General features: G+C 40.7%; 1 protein-coding gene across 3 annotated transcripts in view; it reads right to left on the bottom strand.

Moving 5' to 3' along the window:
- The window catches only part of PLPP4 (phospholipid phosphatase 4), a 136,149-nt gene that overhangs the window by 45,882 nt on the left and 65,196 nt on the right, over window positions 1–25,071 (bottom strand). Inside the window, exons 4-5 of one of the 3 annotated variants that reach the window (XM_010365670.2) lie at window positions 24,468–24,531; window positions 22,255–22,379 (exon numbers count right to left, since the gene is read on the bottom strand). The exons of 1 other annotated variant lie outside the window; for it this stretch is intronic. In XM_010365670.2, coding sequence (XP_010363972.1) covers window positions 22,255–22,379; window positions 24,468–24,531 — 189 coding nt within the window. The remainder of the gene's footprint in view (window positions 1–22,254; window positions 22,380–24,467; window positions 24,532–25,071) is intronic. One more of the 3 variants, XM_030941005.1, reaches the window with a different exon arrangement.

Genomic DNA, 25,071 nt, shown 5'->3' with positions numbered 1-25,071 from the left:
GGCCTTCACAAGCTCCAGCTCTTCCCACCATAGGAGCTATCGGGAGCAACAGGCCAACCATAACAGCAGGGAACCCTGAGACAGGCAGCTGCAAGGTGCCTCGGCTCTGCCCCTCCTCTGCCTCTACCATCCAGATGCAACATCACCCCCTAGACAATGCCAGCTGGAGGAGGACGGACTGAAAAGGTGCATGTGCTAAAGACACTGACTCTAGTCCCCTGGGTGTCCCTGGGACCCCCGGCTCTATACTCTGTGATGTTATTCACTTAGCTGTGGCAGGCAGGTCTCAAGTGCTGGTAGATCCTGGTGACCCTTACTGCTCATCTCTACCAAGGTGGCCCAGCCCTGCCACCTGCACCCACACTCACCCACCATCCTGGGGATGGGTGTCAGGCTACACAGAGTACCACGTTCTTCATAATCTCCTTCTACATGCACATGGGCCCTATGACACATTTCTTGGAGCAGCATCTCTCAAGAATAAAGGACACAAACTGCCTCTGGGAGAAGCAAACCTCATCCCACTACATGTTGCAAATGCATAGAATAATTTTGGAAGATGAAGCCATCTTTCGCCCACAATCGGGGGTCTAATTGATCCAAATGCCCAGAATGAAGCATCAACAGTCACTCTGCAGTGGGTTTAGAGACTGTTACTGCATGAAAAAGCTTTTACCCACGTAATTACTCAGCAGCACTTGTGGAATTGAGAATACAGGCTGAGTGCAAGAAAAGAACTGAACAAACTCTTACAAAGTCACTTTTTTGCTCAGGTTTACACATGTGGGGCAAAAGTCTTCTAACAACACCTTTTCTAGGGGAGGCAGCCAGTTCCTCTGCAATGAGCTTGCATGGCCAAGCCTGTGCTATTCCAAATCCCATCTCTCATAAACGTACTGGAGGAGACCCAGGAAACGGTGGTCCCCAGGTTACCTCTAACTTTTTAGGACAACTATCCTAGTTGTACCCAGAGGCTTCCTTTGTGTCTCTAACAATTGCTTCCATAAATTATGTGATTCACTATTAATTCTGTTCTTCCAGTTTAGCCACCATCCAAAACAATACAATGGAGAAAATAGCAGGTACTGACCTTCTGTCCCCACTGTTTAAAATCAGGCTCTGACTCTGGTCATTTGCATCTGAGCCCATGCTGGCTGACACACTGGCTGACCTCACCCTGGGTGTTCCTGCCTCGGTGACCTCTGTAGGTATGGGTGCAACCACTAACCAGTGTTCCTGGAAATGAACCTCCAGCAGGCTTCCTCACCTCCAAGCTGGAGGCTGGCAGGCAAGAGCGCCTTGCTGAGCTCCTTACATGTGGCCATCTCCAGAGGCCTAACTCAAGGGAGGGCTCCTTGAAGTACACACTGACTTTCAAGAATGACTTAATGAATCACGAGGTCAGGAGTTTGAGACCAGCTTGGCCAACATGGTAAAATCCCATCTCTACTAAAAATACAAAAAACTAGCCGGGCATGGTGGCGGTCACCTGTAATCTCTCAGCTACTCGGGAGGCTGAGGCAGGAGAATCGCTTGAACCCGGGAGACAGAGGTTGCAGTGAGCCGAGATTGTGCCACTGCATTCCAGCCTGGGCAACAGTGTGAGACTCCATCTCAAAAAAAAAAAAAAAAAAAAGAATAACTTAAATGGCACTTTATGGTTTTTAAATGCACAGCAGGACATGACCAGAGAAACAGTCTTCAATTTTTTATTTTTGCTTTGAACTGTAAGACACGGAGTTTCCAAAGCGTGTGAATCAAATTAATACCATAAGTGGAGACACGAGAACCACTCCAAAAGGAACATGTTGACTAAATACATGTCCCCCCTCACAGCAAAACACATGCCATGGAGGGCATCACTAAGAATGCAATAATCGAACAAGCACCTTTCAGTAGGGAAATAAACTTGACTGAAGGATTTGTAGCTTCCTCTAGTGTTGCATGAGACAGAAGTGCATTCCAGTAGGTACCTGTCAGGACCGTCTCTGGCTCTCCCATCATCTGGGGACAGAGACCAGTTTCTGACCTTTCCAGAATCATAGTTCAATAGGGTCAGGACAGTCTCTGGCTCTCCCATCATCTGGGGACAGAGACCAGTTTCTGACTTTTCCAGAATCATAGTTCAATAGGGAATGGTGTTACATTATCCCATTTAATTTTCCTCACAGCCTGAAAGGTAAGGACTGAAACTCCCATTCCACAAATAAATAAACGGAGGCACAAAGTGAAGCAATTGGCCCAAGATTGCATCATTACTAAGTCATGCAGCCAGGTCAAACTCAGGTCTGTCTGAGTCTGAAAATAATTCTCCTCTCATCAATACAGAAACATACTTAGATACGAAGTAACTCAGTTTCTTTATGTAGAATAATGATTATAAAAGCAAATATATCGTTTTTGGCCCCAGGTAAGGTCCTGAAAAGGCATTCTTTTGACACTCAACAATATCTGGTTACGAATATACAGAAAAAGAATTTAAAAATGAATAGTCATGGTATTTAGACCAGAAACTCAAAAGTTAAAATGCTCTATGTGGTCTGGGCCTTCTCCACCATAGGTTAACTCACCTCCCTCACCTGCACATGTGCCATGATGACAGGCAAGCGCACTGGAGGGTGTTCCACTCAGAAACGCCCTCACTTCTTGTGGCCTGTTCTCACCTCATTCTTCCTTCAGAAGTAATTGTCCCAGATTTCTCTATGTTAAAGACACCATTATCATGCATTATATAGTTTTCATACTAGCGCATAACAGGATTGTAATTAAGTGGCCATTTCTGTAATTATTTGTGTAATGTCCATTGTTGTCCATCAGGGCTGCCAAGAATAGTTGTTCAGGATGTGCACTGCCCAAGGGTGCCCAGCAGAGGAGCGAGGCCTCTTCTCACTTTGCTCTGTACCTTGGGTTGCACCTGCCAGGAGGATGTGATGCCTTTTCCTAATTGGCATAAGGCATTGCATGGGCTCACAGCAGTCCTGCCCTGTAAGCACTGCTAGGGTGGGGATTGTGTCTACTTCCTCCTGCACCAAACATAAACTTAGTAGGTATCCAGTAAATATGTGTGGAACAAATTATTAAATGACTAAATGAAAATGAATACTTTTAAAATATTTTACAGAGTATTGAGAGTGTTACCAAAGATATCGTGACAAAGGCCAAATTGTGAAGTGTGGCAACTTCATGTCATTTGTTCTAGCAGCTAAAACCTTAGCCACAGGAGGACACAAGCCCCAGATTCACAGGACGAGCCCTGGGGAGAGCTGGGCAGCTGTGCATTTGGCTCCCTCTCTCTCTCTCCAGAGTCAGCAAACGCAGTCATTCTTCTTTTTTGGAAGAAAATAGTTTTGATAGAAATAATTAGAATCTTATTTATAAAGTATGGGAAATGATCCCCAAGACAAAATATTTGGAGATTTGACCAAAAGACCATATTAGTAAACGGCAAAAATTGAGACCTCTTTTTTTTCACAAGCTTATTAATCATCTTGGGATCTGTGGAGGGAGGCTCAGCTGGTGGCACTCAAAAATACCAAGTGTTTTCCCTAGCATCTGTTATTAGGTAGGTGCAAAAGTAAGTACGGTTTTTATAACTACTTTTGCACCAACCTAATAGTAAATAAATGTATATAAGGAAAGCAAGGGTCCTTCCTCCCTCACTCCTCCTAAAATTAGAGTTCCTCATGAGGGAGATCCCATGAAAGAGAACTTGTGGCCTGAAATGGAATCCATTTATTGGTAGAAATAAGCAGAAAGAGGCTCTCAAATAACTTTTACCTTCTGAAAATGTCTGCTTATTTAAAAAAAAAAAAAAAAAAAAAGACTTGAGATATGTCCAGGCTCTGGAGTAAAAGTGATCATTTATCTCTGCCCTGCCCCAAGTCCCCAGTTCTCCAGGTCCACCTCAAGCTTCCAGGTAGAAAGGGCTCTAACTCACAGGTGTTCATGTTAATCTTTCAGATCCTTAGCTCTGCTGGGAAGGCAGAGAGGGAATCCAGCAGTTACAAGGGGCCCACTGTGTGCCGGGCACAGTGCAATGAACTCACACCTCTTATCCCTTTCAATTATCACCAGGCCTTCTTTGACAGGCATTTTAAAGCCCTCTTATAAAGCTGATTAGACCGAGGCTGAAAGAGACCACAGAATTTCCTAGCTCCAAGTGACCTGACCTGTGACAATATCCCGACCCCTTCAGCCTCTAACAGCAGTGGCTCTAGGGGACAGGTTGAGCATCTGTTCCCTGCACATCCAGTTCCCCACCAGCACAGGCAGCATGGGTTCTGGCAGCCAGCAGAAGCCCTCAGAGAGGAAGGTTCAGCTGCCACTAGTTGGAAATCAGACAGGTGTGCAGGGACATAGTAAGGGCTGAAGGAATTAGTATGTATGAGCTTCTGACAGCATGTGGGAAATATGGCAGAAGGGCAAGTGCAAAGGCCAAGGAAGGAAACAAGCAATATCTCCTGTGGAGTCTGCTGGCAAGAGCTGAGCTCTAAAATCAAGGGTTTGGGTTCTGATGTCAGATGCTCTGGGTATAAATGCCAGCTCCGTGACATGCTGGCTGTTGACGTGGAGTCAAATTATTGCACTCTCTCAGTTTCCTCAACTGGACAATAGGGCTAATAATAGTAAAGACCCTCAGAGATTTATTTTGAGGATAAAACAAAATAAAGCCTTTAAGGCCCTTAACACAAAACCTGACACATTTCAATACTTAATAAATGATAGCCGTTTGCATTATCATGGAAAGGACAGGGTGGCTAGAATGTGACGTATAAGGAGGAGGGGAGAAGACATGAGGTTGAAGAGACAGCAGGGGCCAGATCCTGCAAGGGCCTGAAGACCATGTGAAAGGGCCTGGGTTTTCTCTCAGGTGCACTGGAAGCCACTGCAGAGTTCAAGCTGAGGAGTGACCCGACATGATCATTCTAGAATGTCATTCTCCAAAAACATGAAACGCCTTTTCTATGTCTCTATCTCCAGTATGAAATCTGCTGCTGGCATAGAGGGAAGGTGCTATTTAGCACTAATTAGCAGACTCCGAAGGTTGATGAAAGGAAAGAAGCATTGGTCTGAATCATCCAAAGATGGCACAGACTTGGCTATAGAATGATCTGTTTCATTTTCCTTTGGCAGACTTAACTCCCTAATTATGATTGTTCTGGCTAACATTCAAATGAGTTTGCATTTTCCAAGGAGAGGCCAAGAGAGGCAGCCCCGCCCCACCGGGAGGCGTAAGGAAGCAAGCCTGGAAGGAAATGTTTGCTGTGGAGGCCCCCATGGGAATGACTTATCCAGGCTTATGAGTTCTATCCAAAAGGGAAAAGAAAATATCTGGTTGTAAGAAAATGCATACTAGATATGAATCTGAAAACACACACACACACACACACACAGAAAGGGCCTGGTGGTTCTGAACCCAAAACAGAAGGTTTCTGTGGCAGGGCCCCAGATGAGAATGGACACCCAGCTCGGGATCGGGACAATTTCCAGAAAAAGGGAATGTGCAACAGTGCTCGCTCATGGTATTCAGATCTTTAATTGTTTTCAGCTTTATTGAGCTATAATTGACAAATAATAATTGTATATATTCAAAGCATACGATGTGATATTTTGATATATGTATTTATTGTGAAAAGATTGCCACAAGCAAGCTAATTTACATATCCATCACTTCACATAGTTACCTTTGGGGGAGGGGCGAGAATGCTTAAGATCTATGCTCTTTGCAAATTTCAAGTATACAATACATTACTAATTATGCTCGCTCTCTGTACATTAGGTGTTCAGAATTTATTCATCTTATAAGTTTGTACACTTTGACCAACACCTCCCCATTTTCCCCAACCCCACAGCTCCTGGCAATCAACTTTCTAATCTCTGCTTTGATGAGTTCAACTTTTTTAGATTTCATATCTATGTATGTAAGATCACGCAGTAGTTGTCTTTCTGTGTCTGGCTTATTTCGCTTAGCATAATGTCCTCTAGGTTCATCCATGTTGTTACAAATAGTAGAATTTCCTTTTCTTTTTTTGAAGTGGAATAATATTTAATTGTATATCTATATTTATCACATTGTCTTTATTCATTCATCCATTGACAGGGTGTTTCCATATCTTGGCTATTGTGAATAATGCCGCAATGAATTTGGTGGTATGGATATCTCTTTTGACATATTGATTTCATTTCCTTTGGATATGGACTCAGAAGTGAGATTGCTGGATCATATGGTAGTTACATTTTTAATTTCTTTAGGAAGCTCTATGCTATTTTTCATAAGGGCTATACCAATTTACATTCCCACCAACAATGTACAAGGGTTCCCTTTTCTCCACAACTTCGCCAACATTTATTATCTCTTGTCTATTTGATAATAGCCATTCTAACAGATGTGTGATGACACCTCATTATAGTCCTGAATGCTATTTCCCTCATAATTAGTGCTGTTAATGTATCTGTTGGATACTTGTAGCTTTCTTTAGGATAATGTCTATTCAGGTCTTTTGCCTGCTTTTTAGTTGGGTTATTTGTCTTTTTGCTATTTAGTTGTATGAGTTCTTCATATATTTTTGATGTTAACCTCTTATTTGATATATGGTTTGCAAATATTGTCTCCCATTTCAAGGTTGTCTTTTCATTTTGTTTATTGTTTCCTTTGCTGTGCAAAAACATTAGTTTTTTTTGTAATCCCACTTGTTTATTTTTCCTTTTTTTTTAACCTGTGCTTTAGGTGTCATATACTAAAAAACCATTGCTGAGAAGACCAAAGTTGAGGATCTTATTTCCCTATGTTTTCTTCTAGGTGTTTGATGGTTTCAGGTTTCATGTTTAAATCCTTAATTCATTTTGAATTGGTTTTTGTGTATGATGTAAGGATCCAATTTCATTTGTTTTTGCATGTGGATATCCAATTTTCCCAATACCATTTATTGAACAGAGTACCTTTTCCCTCTGGTGTATTGTTGGAGTCTTTGTCAAAAATTAGTTGATCCTATATGCATCAGTTTATTTCTAGGCTTTCTATTCTATTCCATTGGTCTGTTTTTATGCCAGTATTATACTGTTTTGATTATTACAGTTTTGTAATATAATTTGAAATCAGGAAGTGTGATGCCTCTAGCTTTCTTCTTCTTACTCAAGATTGATTTACCTATCTAGGGTCTTCTGTCTTTTCATGAAAAACTTAGGATTTTTTTTCTATTTCTGTGAAAAATGTCATTGGAATTTTGATAAAGATAGTATTGAACCTCTAGATTGCTTTGGGTAATATAAACATTTTGACAATATTGATTCTTCATAAGTATGAACTATCTTTCCATTTGTGTCTTTAATTTCTTTCATCAATATTTTATAGATGTCCATTTCCCAAAAGATGTCCATTACAAAGGACACATGGTAATTTTTAATTTCTATTTTTGAAATGTCTTGAATGATCTCTAAACTCAAATTTGGAAGTCAATAATTTGAAACAGTAATAAAAGAAAACCACACAAAATAGCTGTTATCCAATCCCTTTATAATTTAAGTCCACTCCATTACCAAGGGTTAAGAACAAGAACTCTGTTGTTAAAAGGTTTCACAATTGATGATTCTAGGGGCTTTGCATCCACATGAAGTCACATCATGCTACAGGAAGAGATAAAATAAAAAACGAGGATATTTAATATTGGAAAAAAGGGTCAAACTATCAAGAAGACATGATAATCATAAAGAGGAATGTGCCTATAAACAGAGTCCCAAAATATATGAAGCAAAACCTCACAGAACTAAAAGGAGAAACAGACAAATCTACAACCATAGTTGAAGACTATCAAACTCTACTCTCAGTAACTGATAGAATAAGACACACACACACAAAAAGCAAGGACCAAAAATCTCTGAACATCATCATCTTAAGTAATTGACACATGGAATGCAACACCCAACAGATGCAGAATAAATTTTCAGGTGTGCATAGAACATCCCCCAAGATAAACTATACATTGAGCAATAAAACAAATCTCAATAAATTTCAAGAGACTAAAATTTCATATATCATGTTTTCTATTCACAATAAAACTAAATTAAAAATTTATAATCTTAAGTAGGGAAGCCTTAAATATATGAAAAGTAAACAATCAACTCCTAAATAGCCCACAGATAAAGGAAATCACAAGGGAATGTAGAAAATACTTGAACATCATAATAACACCATGAGAGGCCTCATATTGTGGGGAAAATAGACTTCACTAAAATAATCCAGCCATTCACTAAGCAAATGACAACAATAAGCTTTAGAATGCAAGGTGAATAGTACTGAGAATTGCTCTATTACCTAAATACACTGGTCTCCAACAACAACAACAAAAATGAGACATGCAAAGAAACAGGAAAGTCCGATCATACACCAGGAGAAAAAGGAGGCAACAGAAATTGCCTGTGAGGGCCACCAGATGTCAGATTTAACAAAGACTTCAAAGTAGCCGTTATAATTCTATTTAGAGAACTAAAGGAAAGCATGCCTAAGGAAGGGATGGAAGGGATGATGACAGTGTCTCATCAAATTAAGAATATCAATAAAGAAACAAATTATAAAAGAGAACCAAATAAAAATTCTGGAATTGAGAAGTACAGTAACCAAAGGGAAAAATTTACTAGACGGCCTCAGCAGTAGATTGGAAACAAAGAAGAAAGGATCAGCAAATTTAAGATAGTTTGATAGCGATTTTGGAATCCAATAAATAGAAGGAAAAAAAGAATGAAGAGAAATAAACAGTCTCACAGAAATATGGGACACATTTAAGCATACCAGTGTAGATGTAATGAACGTACCTGAAGAAGTGATAAGAGACGAAGAGGAGCAGAAAAAAATATGCAAAGGAACAATGGCTGAAAACATCCTAAATTTGATGATAAACACTAATGTACATATCCAAGGAGCTCAATGAACTCCAAGTCGATAAATACAAAAAGATCCACGTACAGATAAGTCATAATAAAAATGAGGAATGACAAACAAGGGAAAAATATTTAAAGCAACAAGAGGAAAAATGATCTGTCACTTACAAGGGACCCTAATAAGATAAACAGCTCACTTCCCAACAGAAACAACTCCAGAAGAAAACAGAACAATATACTCAAAGAAAAAAAAAAAGTCAATCAAGACAAAATCATTGTTCAAATGTGTAGGCAAAATAAAGATGTTCCCAGAGAAAAAAAAAAAACTAAAGTTGAGAGAATTCATTGCTAGCAGACCCACCTTACAAAAAAATGCTAAAGTCTTTAGACCAAAAACAAGTGATCCCAGATAGCAATTTGAAAACGTACACAAAAAACAAAGAACACCAATAAAGTTGATTATGTAATTATAAAAGACAGTATAAATGCATCTTTCTTCTCCTTTCTTAACTGATTTAAAAAGCAGTAATAAAGAATGATACCTATGTAATTGCATTGTTGTTCCTACAACATATGGAAAGATAATATATTTGCTAATAGCAGCACAAAAGAAGTGGGTGGGAGCAAAGCCGGATTGGACCAAGGAAATGAAACCAGATGGTAACTCAAATCCACAGGAACAAATGAAAAGAATCAAATATGTTAAGAAAGTAAATACACCAATTCTAGGAATATATATATTTGCTCTCCTTTTTTCTCTCAGCTTCTTTAAAAGACATACAATTATATAAATAATAATTGTAACAATATATTATTGGGTCTGTAATATATAAAGATACAATATGTACAGTAATAGCAGCATCAAGATAGGGAGGAGGTAAGAGAGCTATACAGGAAAAATACGACCTTGGGTTAGGAAATTATTTCTTAGATATTATGATGAAAGCACAGATAACAAAGGGGAAAATAGATACATTTGACTCCATCAAAATTTAAAGCTTTTTGCTGTAAACAATACTACCATGAGAGCAAAAATACAACCCACAGAATGGGAGAAGATATTTGCAAATCATATGTTTGAGAATGGTCTTGTATCTACAATATATAAAACTACACTTAAACTTCAATAATAAAAAGACACATAACTGGATTTAAAAATGGGCAAAGGATTTGCATAGAAAATTCTACAGATAAGATAAACAAATGGCCAATAAGCACATGAAAATGTCTTCAACTTCATTAGTCATTAGGGAAACATAAATCAAAATCATAATTAGACACCATTTCATACCCATTAGCATGGCTATAATAAAAAAGATGGAATATAACAAATGATGGCAAGGATGTGGAAATATTAGATGTCGGTCTGTTGGTCAGAATATAAAATGGGCAGTTGTAATGGAGCAGGTTGGCAGTTCCTCAGATTTATACCCAGAGTTACCGTATGTCCATCAATTCTATTCTTAGTTATTATTACCTTCAATAGCAAAACCCACAATTACTTTTGCACCCACCTAATATGTACTCAAGAGAAAACATATATCCCACAAAAACTTGTATACTATTTTTACAGCAGCATTATTCATAATAGCCAAAAGCTAGAAACAACCCAAATGTCCATCAAATTACTTAGATTCATGGATAAATAAAATGTGATCTAATAAAAGATTATTGAGCAATAAAAAATAAAGTACTAATACATGCTACATCAATGAATCTTGAAAACATTACGCCAAATGAAAGAAATCAGTCACAAAGGACTATATATTGTATTATTTCATTTATATGAAATGTCCAGAATAGGCAAATTATAGAGACAGAAAGTAAATTAATGTTTGCTTAGGTCTGGGGATAGACAAGGTGGGAACTGGTGGAGGGAGAGAGCTAATAGATTCAGGTTTTATTTTATAAGAGACAAAAATATTGTAAAATTAGATTGTGGTGATTGTGCAAATGCTGTGACTATACAATAAACAATATACTAAAAACATATACCATAAACCATTTTAAATGGGTGAATTGAATCATATGTAAAATTTATTTCAAATGAATGTAATTAAATAAAGATCTTGCCTGATGTCAAGATCTAATATAATGCTATACTAATCAATATAGTGTGGTTCCATATGTTCATTGCAGCACTATTCACAATAGCAAAGACTTGGAACCAGCCCAAATGCCCATCAATGATAGACTGGATAAACAAAATGTGGTACATATACACTATGGAATACTATGCAGCCATAAAAAAGGATGAGTTCCTGTCCTTTGCAGGCACATGAGTGAAGCTGGAAACCATCATTCTTAAGTAAACTAACACAGGAACAGAAAACCAAACACCGCATGTTCTCATTCATAAGTGGGAGTTGAACAATGAGAACACATGGACACAGGGAGGGAATCATCACACACTGGGGCCTGTTGGGGGCGTAGGGGTTAGGGGAAGGATGGCATTAGGAGAAATACCTAATGTAGATGATGGGTTGATGGGTACAGCAAACCACCATGGCACGTGTATATCTATGCAACAAGCCTGCACATTCTGCACATGTATCCCAGAACTTAAAAGTATAATAAAATATATATACATATATATATACACACACACATATATATATGTGTGTGTGTGTGTGTGTAGTGTGGTTCTTGCATAAGGATAGGAACACAGATTAATGAATAGTATGCAGAGTGCAGAAGTAGACCCAAATTTATAGTCTATTAATTTTTGCAAAGGCACCAAAGTAATTTGATAGTGAAAGGAAAGTCATCTCAACAAATGGTGCTGAATACATGAATACTGATATGAAAAAATATGAACTTCAAACTCTACCCCATACTATAAACAAAAATTAGAGAAAAGCCTAAATATAAAAGCCAAAGTCATAAAGTTTTAAAGAAAACATATGAAGACAGATTTATAACTTGAGGGCAGGAAAAGGTTTCTTAGGACATAGAGCACAACAGCCATAAAAGAAGAAAATAGTAAATTAGATTTAATCAAAATTAAAAGCTGCTGCTCATCAAAAGACATCATTAAGAAAATGACAGGCTGCCAGGCACGGTGGCTCACACCTGTAATCCCAGCACTTTGGGAGGTCGAGGTGGGCAGATCACGAGGTCAAGAGATCCAGACTATCCTGGCCAACACGGTGAAACCCCATATCTACTAAAAATACAAAAATTAGCTGGGTGTGGTGGCACGTGCCTATAGTCCCAGCTACTTGGGAGGCTGAGGCAGGAGAACAGCTTGAACCTGGAAGGTGGAGGCTGCAGTGAGCCGGAGGCTGCAGTGAGCTGAGATCACGCCACTGCACTCCAGTCTGGCAACAGAGCGAGATTCCATCTCAAAAAAAAAAAAAAAGAAAAAAGAAAGAAAAGAAAATGACAGGCATGCTATCGATAGAAGAAAATAGGCATGAACAATTATCTGACAGAAGGCTTGCAAACAGAATATGGAGAAACTCCACCAATTAATATAGTAAGATAAGTGAACAGCCTGTATACAAATGACAAGGTGCACAGCATCATTAGTCATCAGGGAAATGCAAATTACAACTACAGAGATACCACTATACACCCACCAAAATGACTAAAATTGAAAAGAGCGATGACACCAAATGTCGGTCAAGATATGGAGAACTAGAATTTTCACAGATGGCCCATGGGAATGCCAACGGACACAAGCATTTAGTAAAAAGGCTGGATGGTTTCTTCCAATGTTAAACACAGACCTCACTTTTAACCAAGCAACGCCATTCATACTTAGCCAAGATAAGTGACAACATACGTCCACTAAAATAATTGTACATAAATGTTCAGAGCAGCTTTATTCACAACTGAACAAACTAGAACAACCCAAATGTTTAGCAAAGATAAGATGGATAAAGAACGTGTGTGATACTCATTATAGTGAAATACATTTCAACAATAAAAAAGAATACATTATTGATACTTAACATGGATGGATTTCAAGACATACTGAGCCAAAGCTGTCAAGACACAAAAGAGCACATACTATATGATTCCATTTCTATGAAGTTCTACAATAGGCAAAACTAATCTAAAAATTTAAAAAAGGCAAAAAACAAAACAAAAAAAAAAAAAAAAAACCCTGGACAGTGGCTGCCTCATGGGGATGAAGATCGACTGGAAATGGACAAAAGAGAGATTTCAGTGTTATGGAAATATTCTGCATTGTGATAGGAATATAGGTTACACAGTGTGTTCATCTGTAAAAACTGAATGGTTATGATTCATGCATTTTGATGTTAATTTTACCTTAAAATGCTAAAATAACTTTAAGAATCATCATCATTGAATGCTGGTGAGAAATGGGTAGAGAAGGACAGGATACAAGAAGGGCAGAATGCTGTACCTGGGGGAGATGAGGATTCACTAGACATTGCTGTCTTTTATAATCTGAAATGTTATACAATAAAAAGCTAAAAGAAAGAGGCATTGGGCTTTTGTTTGTTTGAGACAGGTCTTGCTCTGTTGCCCAGGCTGGAATGCAGAGGTGCAATCATAGCTCACTTCAGCCTCAAACTTACAGGTTCATGAGATCTTCCCGCCTCTGAATAGCTAGGATTACAGGTGTGTGCCACAATCCCTGGCTTCTTTTTAAAACATTTTTTTGTTTCTTTTATTACATTTTGTTTTATCTTTTTTACAAACCCTTGTGTTAAGGGTTGACTTTCAATAGATCTCAGCAAAGAAGCTACTCTGCTGCATACAAAAAAACATTTCCTAGAGACCTGGTCTCACTATGTTGCCAAGGCTGGTCTTGAACTCCTGGTCTAAAGTGGTCCTCCTGCCTCAGCCTCCCAAAGCACTGAGACTACAGACATGAGCCATGATTTCTGGCTTTGCATTGGGTTTTAATTATAACCTTTAATCTAACTCTGATCTTTTTTTCATAGAAATCAAATAGTGAGCTATTTCTTTGAGAAAGAGTATTTTGAATTAATTACACAGTATCCATCGCTAAAAATATTCTACTTATTCAGACCAGGAATTTGGAGAGTGGATGAATTTAACACAGTGATCAATTTCTTCCATATATTTGCCTAATTACCCTAGAACAGGCTTCCTCAGCCTGGACACTATTCACATTTGAGGCCAGATAATTCTCTGCCACAGGGGCTGTCGTGTGCCCTGCAGGATATTCAGCAGCATCCTTGACCTCTGTGCTCAAGATGCCAATAGCACCCCCCGTTACACATGCATGCACACACACACACACACGCACACTTGTGACAATCAAAAATGTCTCCAGACGTTGCTAAATGTCCCCTGGGGATACAAAACTGCCCGGTGGAGAACCACTGCCCTAGAACATGCGTTCTCGTATGTCCCCTGAGGAGATGAAAATTGGTTCCTGGGGAGATCTTAAAATCTTAGATATTACAATTATTTAGGGGAAAAGATCATTAGGAAATTTTAAAAAATGAGGGGCTCTTGCCTAGTATGCTGATGTCCCTTAACATGACTGTGAACCTAAAAGCTTGTATTTTTAAGACATAAAACAGGTATATATCTGTGGCATTAACATTTTATGGTGGGAATTATTTTAAAAAATAATTTTAAAAAAATCTAAAAAGGCTCCATGGGGAGGAGGGAGTGATAAACAAAACGAAACAAAACAAAACAAAACAAAACAAAACAAAAAAACCAAGTTGAGAAACACTGCCCTCCAAAGAGGCCTGTCTGATTCGGTTTTAAACAGCCATTCCCTCCAGGGGTTTGGCATGCCCAAAGCAGCCTCCCAGGATCTAGGAGGAGTCTTCCTTTATTTGGCAAAACAACTGTGGTTGCTTCCCAGAACCTCTGCAATTGTCTTGGAAACTTGAGATGTAGGGTTATAAAAATTCAGGGAGAAAACCATGAGGGGATCTTGCCAAGTTCGCTGATATCCCTTGACATATTAGTGAACCTGGAACTTTCATTTTTAGGTAAAAAGAGAAACCACACAAGTTGAGGTGACCTCAGACACATGGCCACCAATATGTCCTGTTGGAACAAACGACCTAAGCAGTCCATGCCATTTTATACAATTCTTAAAAGAAAAGAGAGTGGCATTTTTCAAATTTCCCATCTACCAGCAAAACCCCTTGACAGCAATTTCATTCCATTAAATGATGCAAAACAAACAAATCTTGCAATTTCCCCTACTCTCCTGTTTCCTCTTTCTTCACACAAAGGCCTGCCTAACCACTCTAAGAAACAGCTGGTTTATATTGAATATTCATGCTCGATGGCATTAAAACTGGCATAGATGCTATCATGTGATAATTTCTCAATTCATAGTTAAAACTTACTTAGACTCTTTCAGCGAAAGCAAACTCCCAGACACGCAGCCGGTAAAAGACCATATAGTCTGTATGCTCCACCCTTAAGGACTCTGCTGTCAATAGTAATAACACTGAGGCAAAGCAAGAACTCTCTTAAAAATGATTCCTCTACATTGAATACATTAGAGCAACATGATGGTATTTGTGACTTTAAAATGATGGGTAAAGAAAGGAAGAACAGTGTGATAGGTAACCACATGTGTCAACTTGGCTAGACTATGGTGGCCAGTTGTTTAGTCAAACAAACACCAGCCTAGACGTTGCTGTGAAGGTATTTTTAGCAGTGAAGAATGTTTGCAGTCAATTGACTTTAAGTAAGCAATTATGGAGGGTATGATTTATTACCCTTTATAATGTGAGGGACCTTATCCAATCAGTTGAAGGCCTTAAGAGTAAAGATTGAGGCTTCCCAGATAAGAAGGAATTCTACCTCAAGACTGCAGTGTAGAAATGCTACCTGAGTTCCAGCCTGCTGGTCTGCATATTTGGGGGGGTCAACAATGTAACATCAATTCTTACCTGAATTTCCAGTCTGCCACCCTGCCATATAGATTTCAGACTTGCCAGCCACCACAATTTCATGAACCGATTCCCTAAAATATAATCAATCGATTGATAGATTGCTAAGATAGAGAGAAGACTGATGATTGATTGATAGGTATTACAGATAGGTAGACAGATAGAAAGACATCCTACCAGTTCTGTTTCTCCAGAGAGCCCTCACTAATACAAACAGGAACACACATTCCATCTAGGAGCCCCTGAACACTACACCACTCTATGAAGATGGGAAGCAGGTGGCAAAGTAGATACTGACTTGCAGAGCTGAAGGCAGATCCATCTACACACCTGCAGAGGGTGGTGCTGATGAGAGGTAGCCCATTCACCAGGCAGGGCCCTGCAAAGGCCCTGGTGCCTTTGAAACTAGAGGCACCAGGTACTGCAGAAGGCAGGGGGTGAACTATGGGGCTAGAAACAGGCAAATAGGTAGAAAGTGCCGACAAAGAGAAGTTAAACGCTCCAGGTTTCCACCCCTCCTTCAAAGCCAGGAAACCATCCCCTTTCCAACTCTTGAGGAAGACAGAAGTTTTAACTATCTGAGGCTCTGGTTTTGGAAACACAGATGAGTGGAGGGCATGGTTGAACAAACAGATGGAAAATAGGGAGATGATGTGAAAGAGGAAGAACTGACCTGTGAGTGCCTACACCCTTCTGCACAGCTTCCAGAATGCCAGGTTCACATACAAGAGGCAGGAGTAGGAAGAGCCTCCTCTAGGGAATCAAACAGCCTCAAAGTAAAGGCCAGATGCTAACACTGGAGGTCAACCAATGAAAACCCAGCTTACTCCACTCACCCTCAGTGAAGCCCAGTTAACAAGCCCTGCCCAATTAGCTTTATGATTTAACCTTAAATAACCACATACAGCAAAGGTACCAGATATTTAAGGAAAGCTAGATACAAAAACACACAAATAGGCCGGGCGCGGTGGCTCAAGCCTGTAATCCCAGCACTTTGGGAGGCCGAGATGGGCGGATCACAAGGTCAGGAGATCGAGACCATCCTGGCTAATACGGTGAAACCCCGTCTCTACTAAAGAATACAAAAAACTAGCCGGGCGACGAGGTGGGCGCCTGTAGTCCCAGCTACTTGGGAGGCGGAGGCAGGAGAATGGCGTGAACCTGGGAGGCGGAGCTTGCAGTGAGCTGAGATCCGGCCACCGTACTCCAGCCTGGGCGACAGAGCCAGACTCCGTCTCAAAAAAAAAAAAAAAAAAAAAAAAAAAAAAAAAAAAAACACACAAATAAAGGGAAGGCAGGGCACAGGTGAAACCTGCAAACAAAGCTGGGTAAGAGATGACGTACCCATGAAAAGACAAAAACAGGATGTTAACAATTTTTCTAATCAGAGTTCAAGAAAGAGCTCTTGGAAATTAAAAATATAAAACTCATCATAAAAATTCTGTAGAAGCTTTAGTAGATGAACATTTTAAAGTCTCCCTGACGGATGAATAAAAAAGACAAAGAGACAGTAGGAAAGAAGAGATAATAAAAAGATCAGTCCAGGAGACTCAACATCTGCCTAACACAATTCCAGGGAGAAGAAACAGGGAATTCAAAGGTGAGGTACATGCAGTTCCAGATTAAAAAGACCTACAGAGTGAGCAGAACGATAAATACAAAAAACAAATCCCGGTAAGGTACATCATTGTGGACTTCAGATAGTAAGACACAGAGAAAGAACCGTAAAAGTTTCCAGAGAAAGAAAAACAAAGCAAAGCCAAGGAACGCAGTCAGACTTCTCAAGCACAGCGTGAACCGGAATCCTGCATGGAAATGATTTTCCTCCTAGAATTCTACACGCAGCTAAAGAATAGAATTAAGACATTTCATAACTAAACATCTCAAAACATGTAACTTGTATGTACTCATTTATGGGAAACTCTAAGATAAAGGGCTTTTCCTCCCTGGAGGCTTTCCGTGTCCCCTGATTGGAATTCTCAGCTCCCCAATCCCAGAGTGTGGTGTTCAACAACTTAATGTTTGACTTCATCCTGGAGGAAAACATGGGCCACGTCTGATCACCCCTGTACTCTCCCCAAGGGCTCAGCCTGGTACATACCTAATGGAAAGAACTCAAGAAGCACCTGTTGAATCTTCATCAGCCAGGAATACCTTTTAGACTTTCTCTGTCATTTAAACAATGTATTCCACAAGCAACAATTGCCCCTTTTTATACTGTAATAGAGTTTAACATGTTTAAAATTGAAACATGTGCACAATTTGAGTGCACTGGTCTTGCTTTAGTAAAGCTTTTTAATACTATCTGTTCGGAGCACGGGCGACTGCAAGGTTAGTAAATTTTCTCTGTAAAGGGCCAGATAATACATATTTTCAGTTTTGTGGGCCATGTTTCTCTTCTGCGACTCCTCAGCATGGCCATTGTAAAGTGAAAGAGCCCACAGACAACATGGAAATGAACAGGCATCTCTGTGTTCCCGTAAAACTCTACCTATGAAAGCCAGCAGCCACTGGACTTGGTCCATATGCTGTCATTCGCTGACACCTGGACGAGAGTAATGCTTTATTTATTCCCACCATCTTCACAGGAAAGAAGTTTCTTAATACCTCGACATAGCATTAATAATTTGTTGCTTCTATTTTTCTCTCTTAAATCTATCCTCTCTCTGGAAGTTGAATCAATACTCAATCAAAAATCGAGATTATGCTCTGAGAGACAAATTCTCTTTTCAGAATATCCCTGCTTTAAGAACTATGGGAAGGTACACTGCCTTTCTCCACTTTAAAGCCTAACCTTCTTTTAGGTTGGATGAAAATCACTTGCTCTTTGAAATTGTGGTCTCTGCTTTTCCAATCAAGGGTGGCTTAGGCTGCCTTACAGAGCAAGCCCCATAAGAATGCTGCCATGGGGAACTGCTGTTTGCTGAGAGTTTGACACATAAGCCCTTCAGACAAGCGTTGTTTGGCTGCTTATGGTAGATTAAGAACAAGATCCTTTGTTTCCAAAAGAAATCAATGTTTGTTCTTAAGTTCAAAGAAAACCAACTGTTCTAAGGACAACATGAGGACACGGACTCCATTCCAGCCGCCAATTATCTGCAAACACAGCAGAAGCAAAACCCACGTCTACCTAGCATGCAGAATTAGTCTTAGGAGATCCCTCAGTCCAGAACTCCCCTGCCCAGTCACTCAAGTCCAGCCTATGAAATTGATTTCTTAAGGAAAAAAAAGAGTATTTATATCAAAATGGGAGTCCACTTGGTCACCCCCTCTGAGATGCAGTCACATCAACTACTAGGCTTCCTATTAGCTACTAAGAAATCCAGAAAACAGCACTGGTGGATTTTTTAAGTGGATATGGCACTCCCTCCAAGCCAATCACTAACCTGTCATTTAAAAAAAAATGAGAAAATGAATGAAAATACCACCATCAAAGCCTAGAGGCTGGGTAGAATTCGGTGTCTGCCAAGGAGTAAAAATGTGTAACATTTTAAGTAGCATCATAAGCAAAGGATCTAATTGCCTCTGCCAAAAAGCTGGTCTACCACCGATCAGATGTCAGCCACGCATTTGACAAGGCAGCCGAAAGCCAGCCATGTCAGAAAATGCTTCCTGGTGGTTGGAAGGGAGGATGTGCATCTAAAATCAACATTTTTGTGGGGCCCAGCTTCTAATCTCCGAGGTCCAGTAGGCTGACAGCTTGAGAGATTCACATGACAGCTATTTTGTTCCCAAGTTCAAATGCAACAGTAGACAGTAAATTGTGCTGCAATCCCCCACCAACCATTCTAAAAGCCAGTATTAAGGTTTTTCTTAGAGTTTCACTTCTTGGGTGCTTTTACTTTCTGAAGCCCCTTAAGATTCAGCACCAAGTCTTTGGGAGGACAGAAAGTGACAGGAGGGAGAAGGGAGGAATGAAAGAAGAAAGAGAAGGAAAGGAGAAGAGAACAAAGGAAGAAAAAAGCTAAGAGAACTTCAATGACTCTACCAGGAGACAGATGGAGAGCAGATGGGAGCTGATCCCAGGTGAATACTATTCCAGGTACCGCTAAACAATGCCAGCATGGGACTCCCTGGAAACAAGGAGACAGTAACTCAATACAGCAGGAATTCCTCCAGCTGGTAACTACAAGTCCTCCAAAACAGGTGATCACTTAAAATGGGACTTCATAGAGAAAAAAACATATTTAGGGAGGAAGCAACTCCAAATGGGTGTTCTGTCTTAAGTCACAGAAATGGCTGGAGCCTACAAGAACCCTGAGCTTTTTTTTTTTTTTTTTTTTTTTTTGAGATGGAGTCTCACTCTGTTGCCAGGCTGGAGTGCACCGGCACGATCTTGGGTCAACCTCTGACCCCCTGGTTCAAGCTGTTCTCCTGCCTCACCCTCCTGAGTAGCTGGGATTACAGGCATGTGCACCAAGCCCAGCTAATTTGTGTGTATGTGTTTTTAGTAGAGATGGGTTTCACCATGTTGACCAGGATGGTCTTGATTTCCTGACCTCGTGATCTGCCTGCCTTGGCTTCCCAAAGTGCTGGGATTACAGGCATGAGCCACTGCACCTGGCTGAGCCTTTCCTTTATAAGGACACCTGCCACTGGGCTTAGGGCTCACCCTAAATCCAGAATGATCTCATCTCGAGATCGGAACTTAATTGCATGTGCCAAGATCCTTTTCCTTTTCCTTTTTCTTTTTTGGCATGTAAATCAGTGTTCATTCTTTCAAATAAAAATATACATAGCGAAAGGATTACGACAGTCAAACAAGTTACCATATCCATCTCATCACATGGTTTATTTTTTTGTGATGACAGCACCTGAAATCTACTCTCTTAGCAAATTTCCAGTCTACAGGGTCATATTATTATCAAACAAGATCCTTTTTTCAAATAAGGTTACACTCACATGTTCCAGGGGCTGGGACTTAAAACGTATTTTTTTTGGAGGCAACTACTCAACTCACCACAGTTTCCAACAAACTAGAGAAGAAAATTAGTTATTTACTTAAATAAACATGGACTGTAAATGCTTTGTTGTATTTGATCATTGAAAGTCCCAAGGCAGCAGGAATTCCTCCAGCTGGTACCTACAGATATTCCTGTCAGAGCTGGTGTCCTTAGACAAGTTACCAAGCCTGCTTGATCCTCAGTGCCCTTATGTGTGAAACTGAGACAATCCCCCACCTGGTAGGTTATTGTGCAAGTTGACAGTGATTCATTTAGAGTGTCTGCCCCCAGCTAATGTGTGGTAGACAGGCCCTAGTCTTCAACGGCTTTGAGCAACATGTCCAACAGCCACTCCTCAGGAAACAGCGTTCAGTTATTTTTTGATTCAGCCATTAGCAGGATGTGTCTCGAGTATTTAGGGGAAAAAAGAGGCTAAAATAGCAGGCTTGCTAAAGGTAAATAATAATCAGACTTGTGGGAGAATTAAGGACTTGGCATCATGAGAAGAGCCTGTCATATTCAAGATGGTCACTTGTGACCATAGTTCTACAATTATCCCAGGAATCATCAACTTAAATACACCATCTCTCACTACCTGGGCACTCCCCAGGACACGAGCTGCATCTTATTTATCCTTGCATCCCCCGTGCCTGGCACAGTGCCTGGCACCTGAGTCATGCAATATGAACTGAGGGATGGATGATGACATGAGCCATTACGCTCAGGAAACTTCAGCTCTGATCATCAATAATTGTGTAGATAACTACTGTTTATTGAAAGTCACAATACTAAGTGCTTTACATATACTGCATGGATTAAATAAGATAATTGATGTTACTATTTTGGCAGAGCTGCTGCTCCAGAAATGGGAGGGATCATCACCACTTATTTTAATCCTCATTCCAACCCATAAAGGAGGCATTCTTATTCCCACGTTACAGCACGAACTCAGGCATAGGGAGGTGAGGTCCCCCAGCTAATACCTGGCAGAGCCAGGGTTTGTTAGACTTCAAAGACCTCTGTCTTTTTCAGCTACATTGCACTGCTTCTGATTCACAGCATTAAGTCTTTGTTTTAAGGCATTCACACATCTAGAGTCAGACTATAAACTGGAGGTATGGGGAGATGTATATGTATATGCATGTACATATGTATGTATATGTATATATGTATACATATGTGCTATATATTTGTGTACACACATGCGCAACACCTCAATTGAAGAAATAAACTAGAGGGAAAAATGACCTAAACAATGGAGGGTCCCAGGGAGCATGGAGAATTCCCTTGTCGTGAATCGTACTGTGCAGGGATAGAGCATCACATGTTATGCTCTGCCAAGCTCATGAAAGCAACACATACAATGTTTTACAAGTTCCAGAGCCTCATCCCAGGCTTATTACTTCCTGTTGAATAATCTTGTTTCTAAGCCAAACGCCGTACAGTGAAGAAAAATGAACTGTGCTTGACAGTCACATACCAGTGCTTTGCTCTGCACCTAAATTCCCAAAGACAGTGAGCAGGAAACATGACTGGGGGCATTAAGAGCATTCCAGTCATGAACTTACAGGAGGAATGGATGCTGGGGAAGCTTTTGCGGCCCTCGGACACCAGATCGGGGTCACCTGTGCAGTGCATTTCCGAGTTCATCACTCCATCTGGAAAGCAGCGGTAAAAGAAATCGGGGCGAGGTCTACAAAAGACACCATGGACATTTTCAATATAAAATGTTGCCATCACAAATGACCCCAAGCTGACCCCCCCAACTCCCCACTCCCCTAGCTCCTTCCTCAGCCCCCTTGGCCGTCAACACTGGAGCTCCCCACAGAATATTCTAGACACAGCCATTTGAGGAAAAGTTCAGGCTTTGGTGTCAGAAAAATCTGAGTTGGCGCTCCCACATACCACTTACTCTCTTTATGACCTTGGGAAGGTCACTTGGTCTCCCCCAGCTTCAGTTTCCACATCTGTAGAAGGGGGAAATCAATACTGACCCAAAGCTGAGATCCTGAGGATAAAGTGACATGACTTACAGGAGGCACCTAAGCAGTGTCCTCTGGCCCAACCTCCTTGTTTGACAGGTGTGAAAAGGAAGGCTTCATGCCACCCGTAGACTAAAAGTTACTTCCTGTCTTGATCTACCGCTCTATTGTTGGATATTGGCATGGATTGTTCAAATGCCAATCCACAGGTCTCATCCTGAAGAGAATGATAAATAAGTAATCCTATTTATCTACTGCTCTACTGCTTGATCTATTTCAGAGGCTGCCTCTGGGATCCAAGACTCCAGGTGCCTCGTGTCCATATATCCTGAATTTGGGTGGCCACTTGCCCTTCCTGAAATGACAGGCCTCACCTGGCCTTACTGAGAGACCTTAAACATTCAGCTCCATGATGCAGAAGACACAGTGCCCCAGGTTGGCCTCTCTGGTCTAGGACATGGGAAAGAGACCTCTACATAGGGGTGGCCTTGGGCCTGAAGTCGAGCCTCCTGCAGCAATCACAGCTGAAGGAAGTCCTGAGTGCTTACTGGGCTTCAGACACAGCGCTAAGGTCCACACTCCCATTGTGCCATATAATCCTTAGGAGAACCCTGAGGCAGAGCCTGGGGCTGTCTGTATTTCACAGGTGCAAAAATGAAGGCTCTTCATTGTTCAAGGTCACACACATCCAGTAAGTGGCAAAGACGAGCTCTGAACACCAGTGCCTGGATCTTTGTGCCAACATACTTCACCGCATGCTTTACTGCCTCACTCGAATGAGGGTCCTTACATAGGTAGGTGATGGTCTATCACCTCACATTCATACTCAACTAATATTCGCTGAGCACCTACCATGGGTGAAGCTTAGCTAATATTAGAAACACAGCGCTTGCTTTCTGAGCACTCCAAGTCACAGTCCTGATCACTGGTCCTTCAGTTCTGCAACTCAGGTAGGGCATAAGCAGTCTACCAGAACAGCTGGGGTTCTGTCTCTCCAGTACTCAGCCAGCATTTCTCCAAGTATGGACTTCCACCTAATGCACCAGAACCTCAGAGGGCCAAGGCCTGAGAGTGAGCACTGGTCAGGGCACTGTGGTAGCTCTAAGCACACAAAGTTAAGGGAACACAGCAGCAACAGGCCATGTACTGCCTGATTTTTATCTATCTCCTGCCCCCTCAGTTCCTGGCCTGCATCCAGTAGATAAAATAAATACTAACGTTCTGAGAGGGGATCTAGTGTGTCCCAGGCCAACAGCCAGCTAGAGTTAGTTAGTTCTTGTATTCAGATGTTTTGACCGCTCATGTCTGCAGAGACCAGCTCTTCATCAGAGCAGTCAGAAGAGAAGGAAAGATAAATGGAAAAAGAAATCATTTCTCAAGGGCAGTAAGAGAAATGTGCCGTAAGCCCAGGCTCAGATGCCAATCCATATGTCTCATCCTGAAGAGAATGATAGGTAAGAAATCCTACTTATTTATTAGAGACCAAAACTGACAAGTGAGAGGGTGTCAGGGGAGGCCTTGGGCTGGCAGTGGAAGGAACTGGAAACGCCAGCAGTGAGCTTTGTCCTACAAGAAAGTATGGTCAGTGGGCATTTCCTTGCCAGTGATCTCCTGCTTTCTAAAATAGTGAGTTCGTAATTCAAAGGAAAGATCTGTGCTAAGGATGGAAAGCTCAGAAGGACGATTTAAGGGAGAGCTAGATGAGCTCAAATCCATCCCATCCAGTGTCTGCTGGCCCAGCTTCCTATACAGATGACCTTCATAGTCTAAGTCACCATTTCATTCTTCTTGGAACTTACCTTCCCACTATTAATTTAATAGTGTTTGTGCAGACTCCATTCAAAGCAAGAGCCAAGGACACCGCTACAAAACAAAACCAACAGACAGAAAAATAGCAAGCTGGCTCTCAAGTCAAAATCATCATCATCATTATCATCATCATCACTGTTACATTATACTACTATTTAATGACCACAGAAATAGGCATGAATACTTCGAAAACAGAGATACGTTTGGGTTGCTAGAGCAAAATATAATTACGCCAGGACTTTGGAGAATGACTCATAAAATTCTAGGCCCCTGTGTCATGAAATTTATCTCTCCTCCTTGACTGAAATTTTCACAATCACAGAGGAGCTCATCCATCATTTTCTGGCCTGATATGAACAGATTTAATACCACAGCATGTAGAATTTCTTTTACTGGTAGCAAGAAACATAACTTTTTTTATTTCCTCCTGGCAACATTCTCAGACATAATTCTAATCAGAGCAGCTGCTGGAATCCTACTGCAGAAAAGGACATTCCCACTCGGCAATTATCTCATTATTGACCCATCACTGGCCGACAGCTGTCCATTTGTTATCAAACAAATCACTGTTTCTGCGAAGGTGCAGAGTCCAAA

The sequence above is a fragment of the Rhinopithecus roxellana genome, chromosome 11, assembly GCF_007565055.1.
Source record: "Rhinopithecus roxellana isolate Shanxi Qingling chromosome 11, ASM756505v1, whole genome shotgun sequence".
Taxonomy (NCBI): domain Eukaryota; kingdom Metazoa; phylum Chordata; class Mammalia; order Primates; family Cercopithecidae; genus Rhinopithecus; species Rhinopithecus roxellana.
The sequence above is the reverse complement of the archived record's forward strand: the minus strand, read 5'-3'. Positions and strand labels throughout refer to the sequence as shown.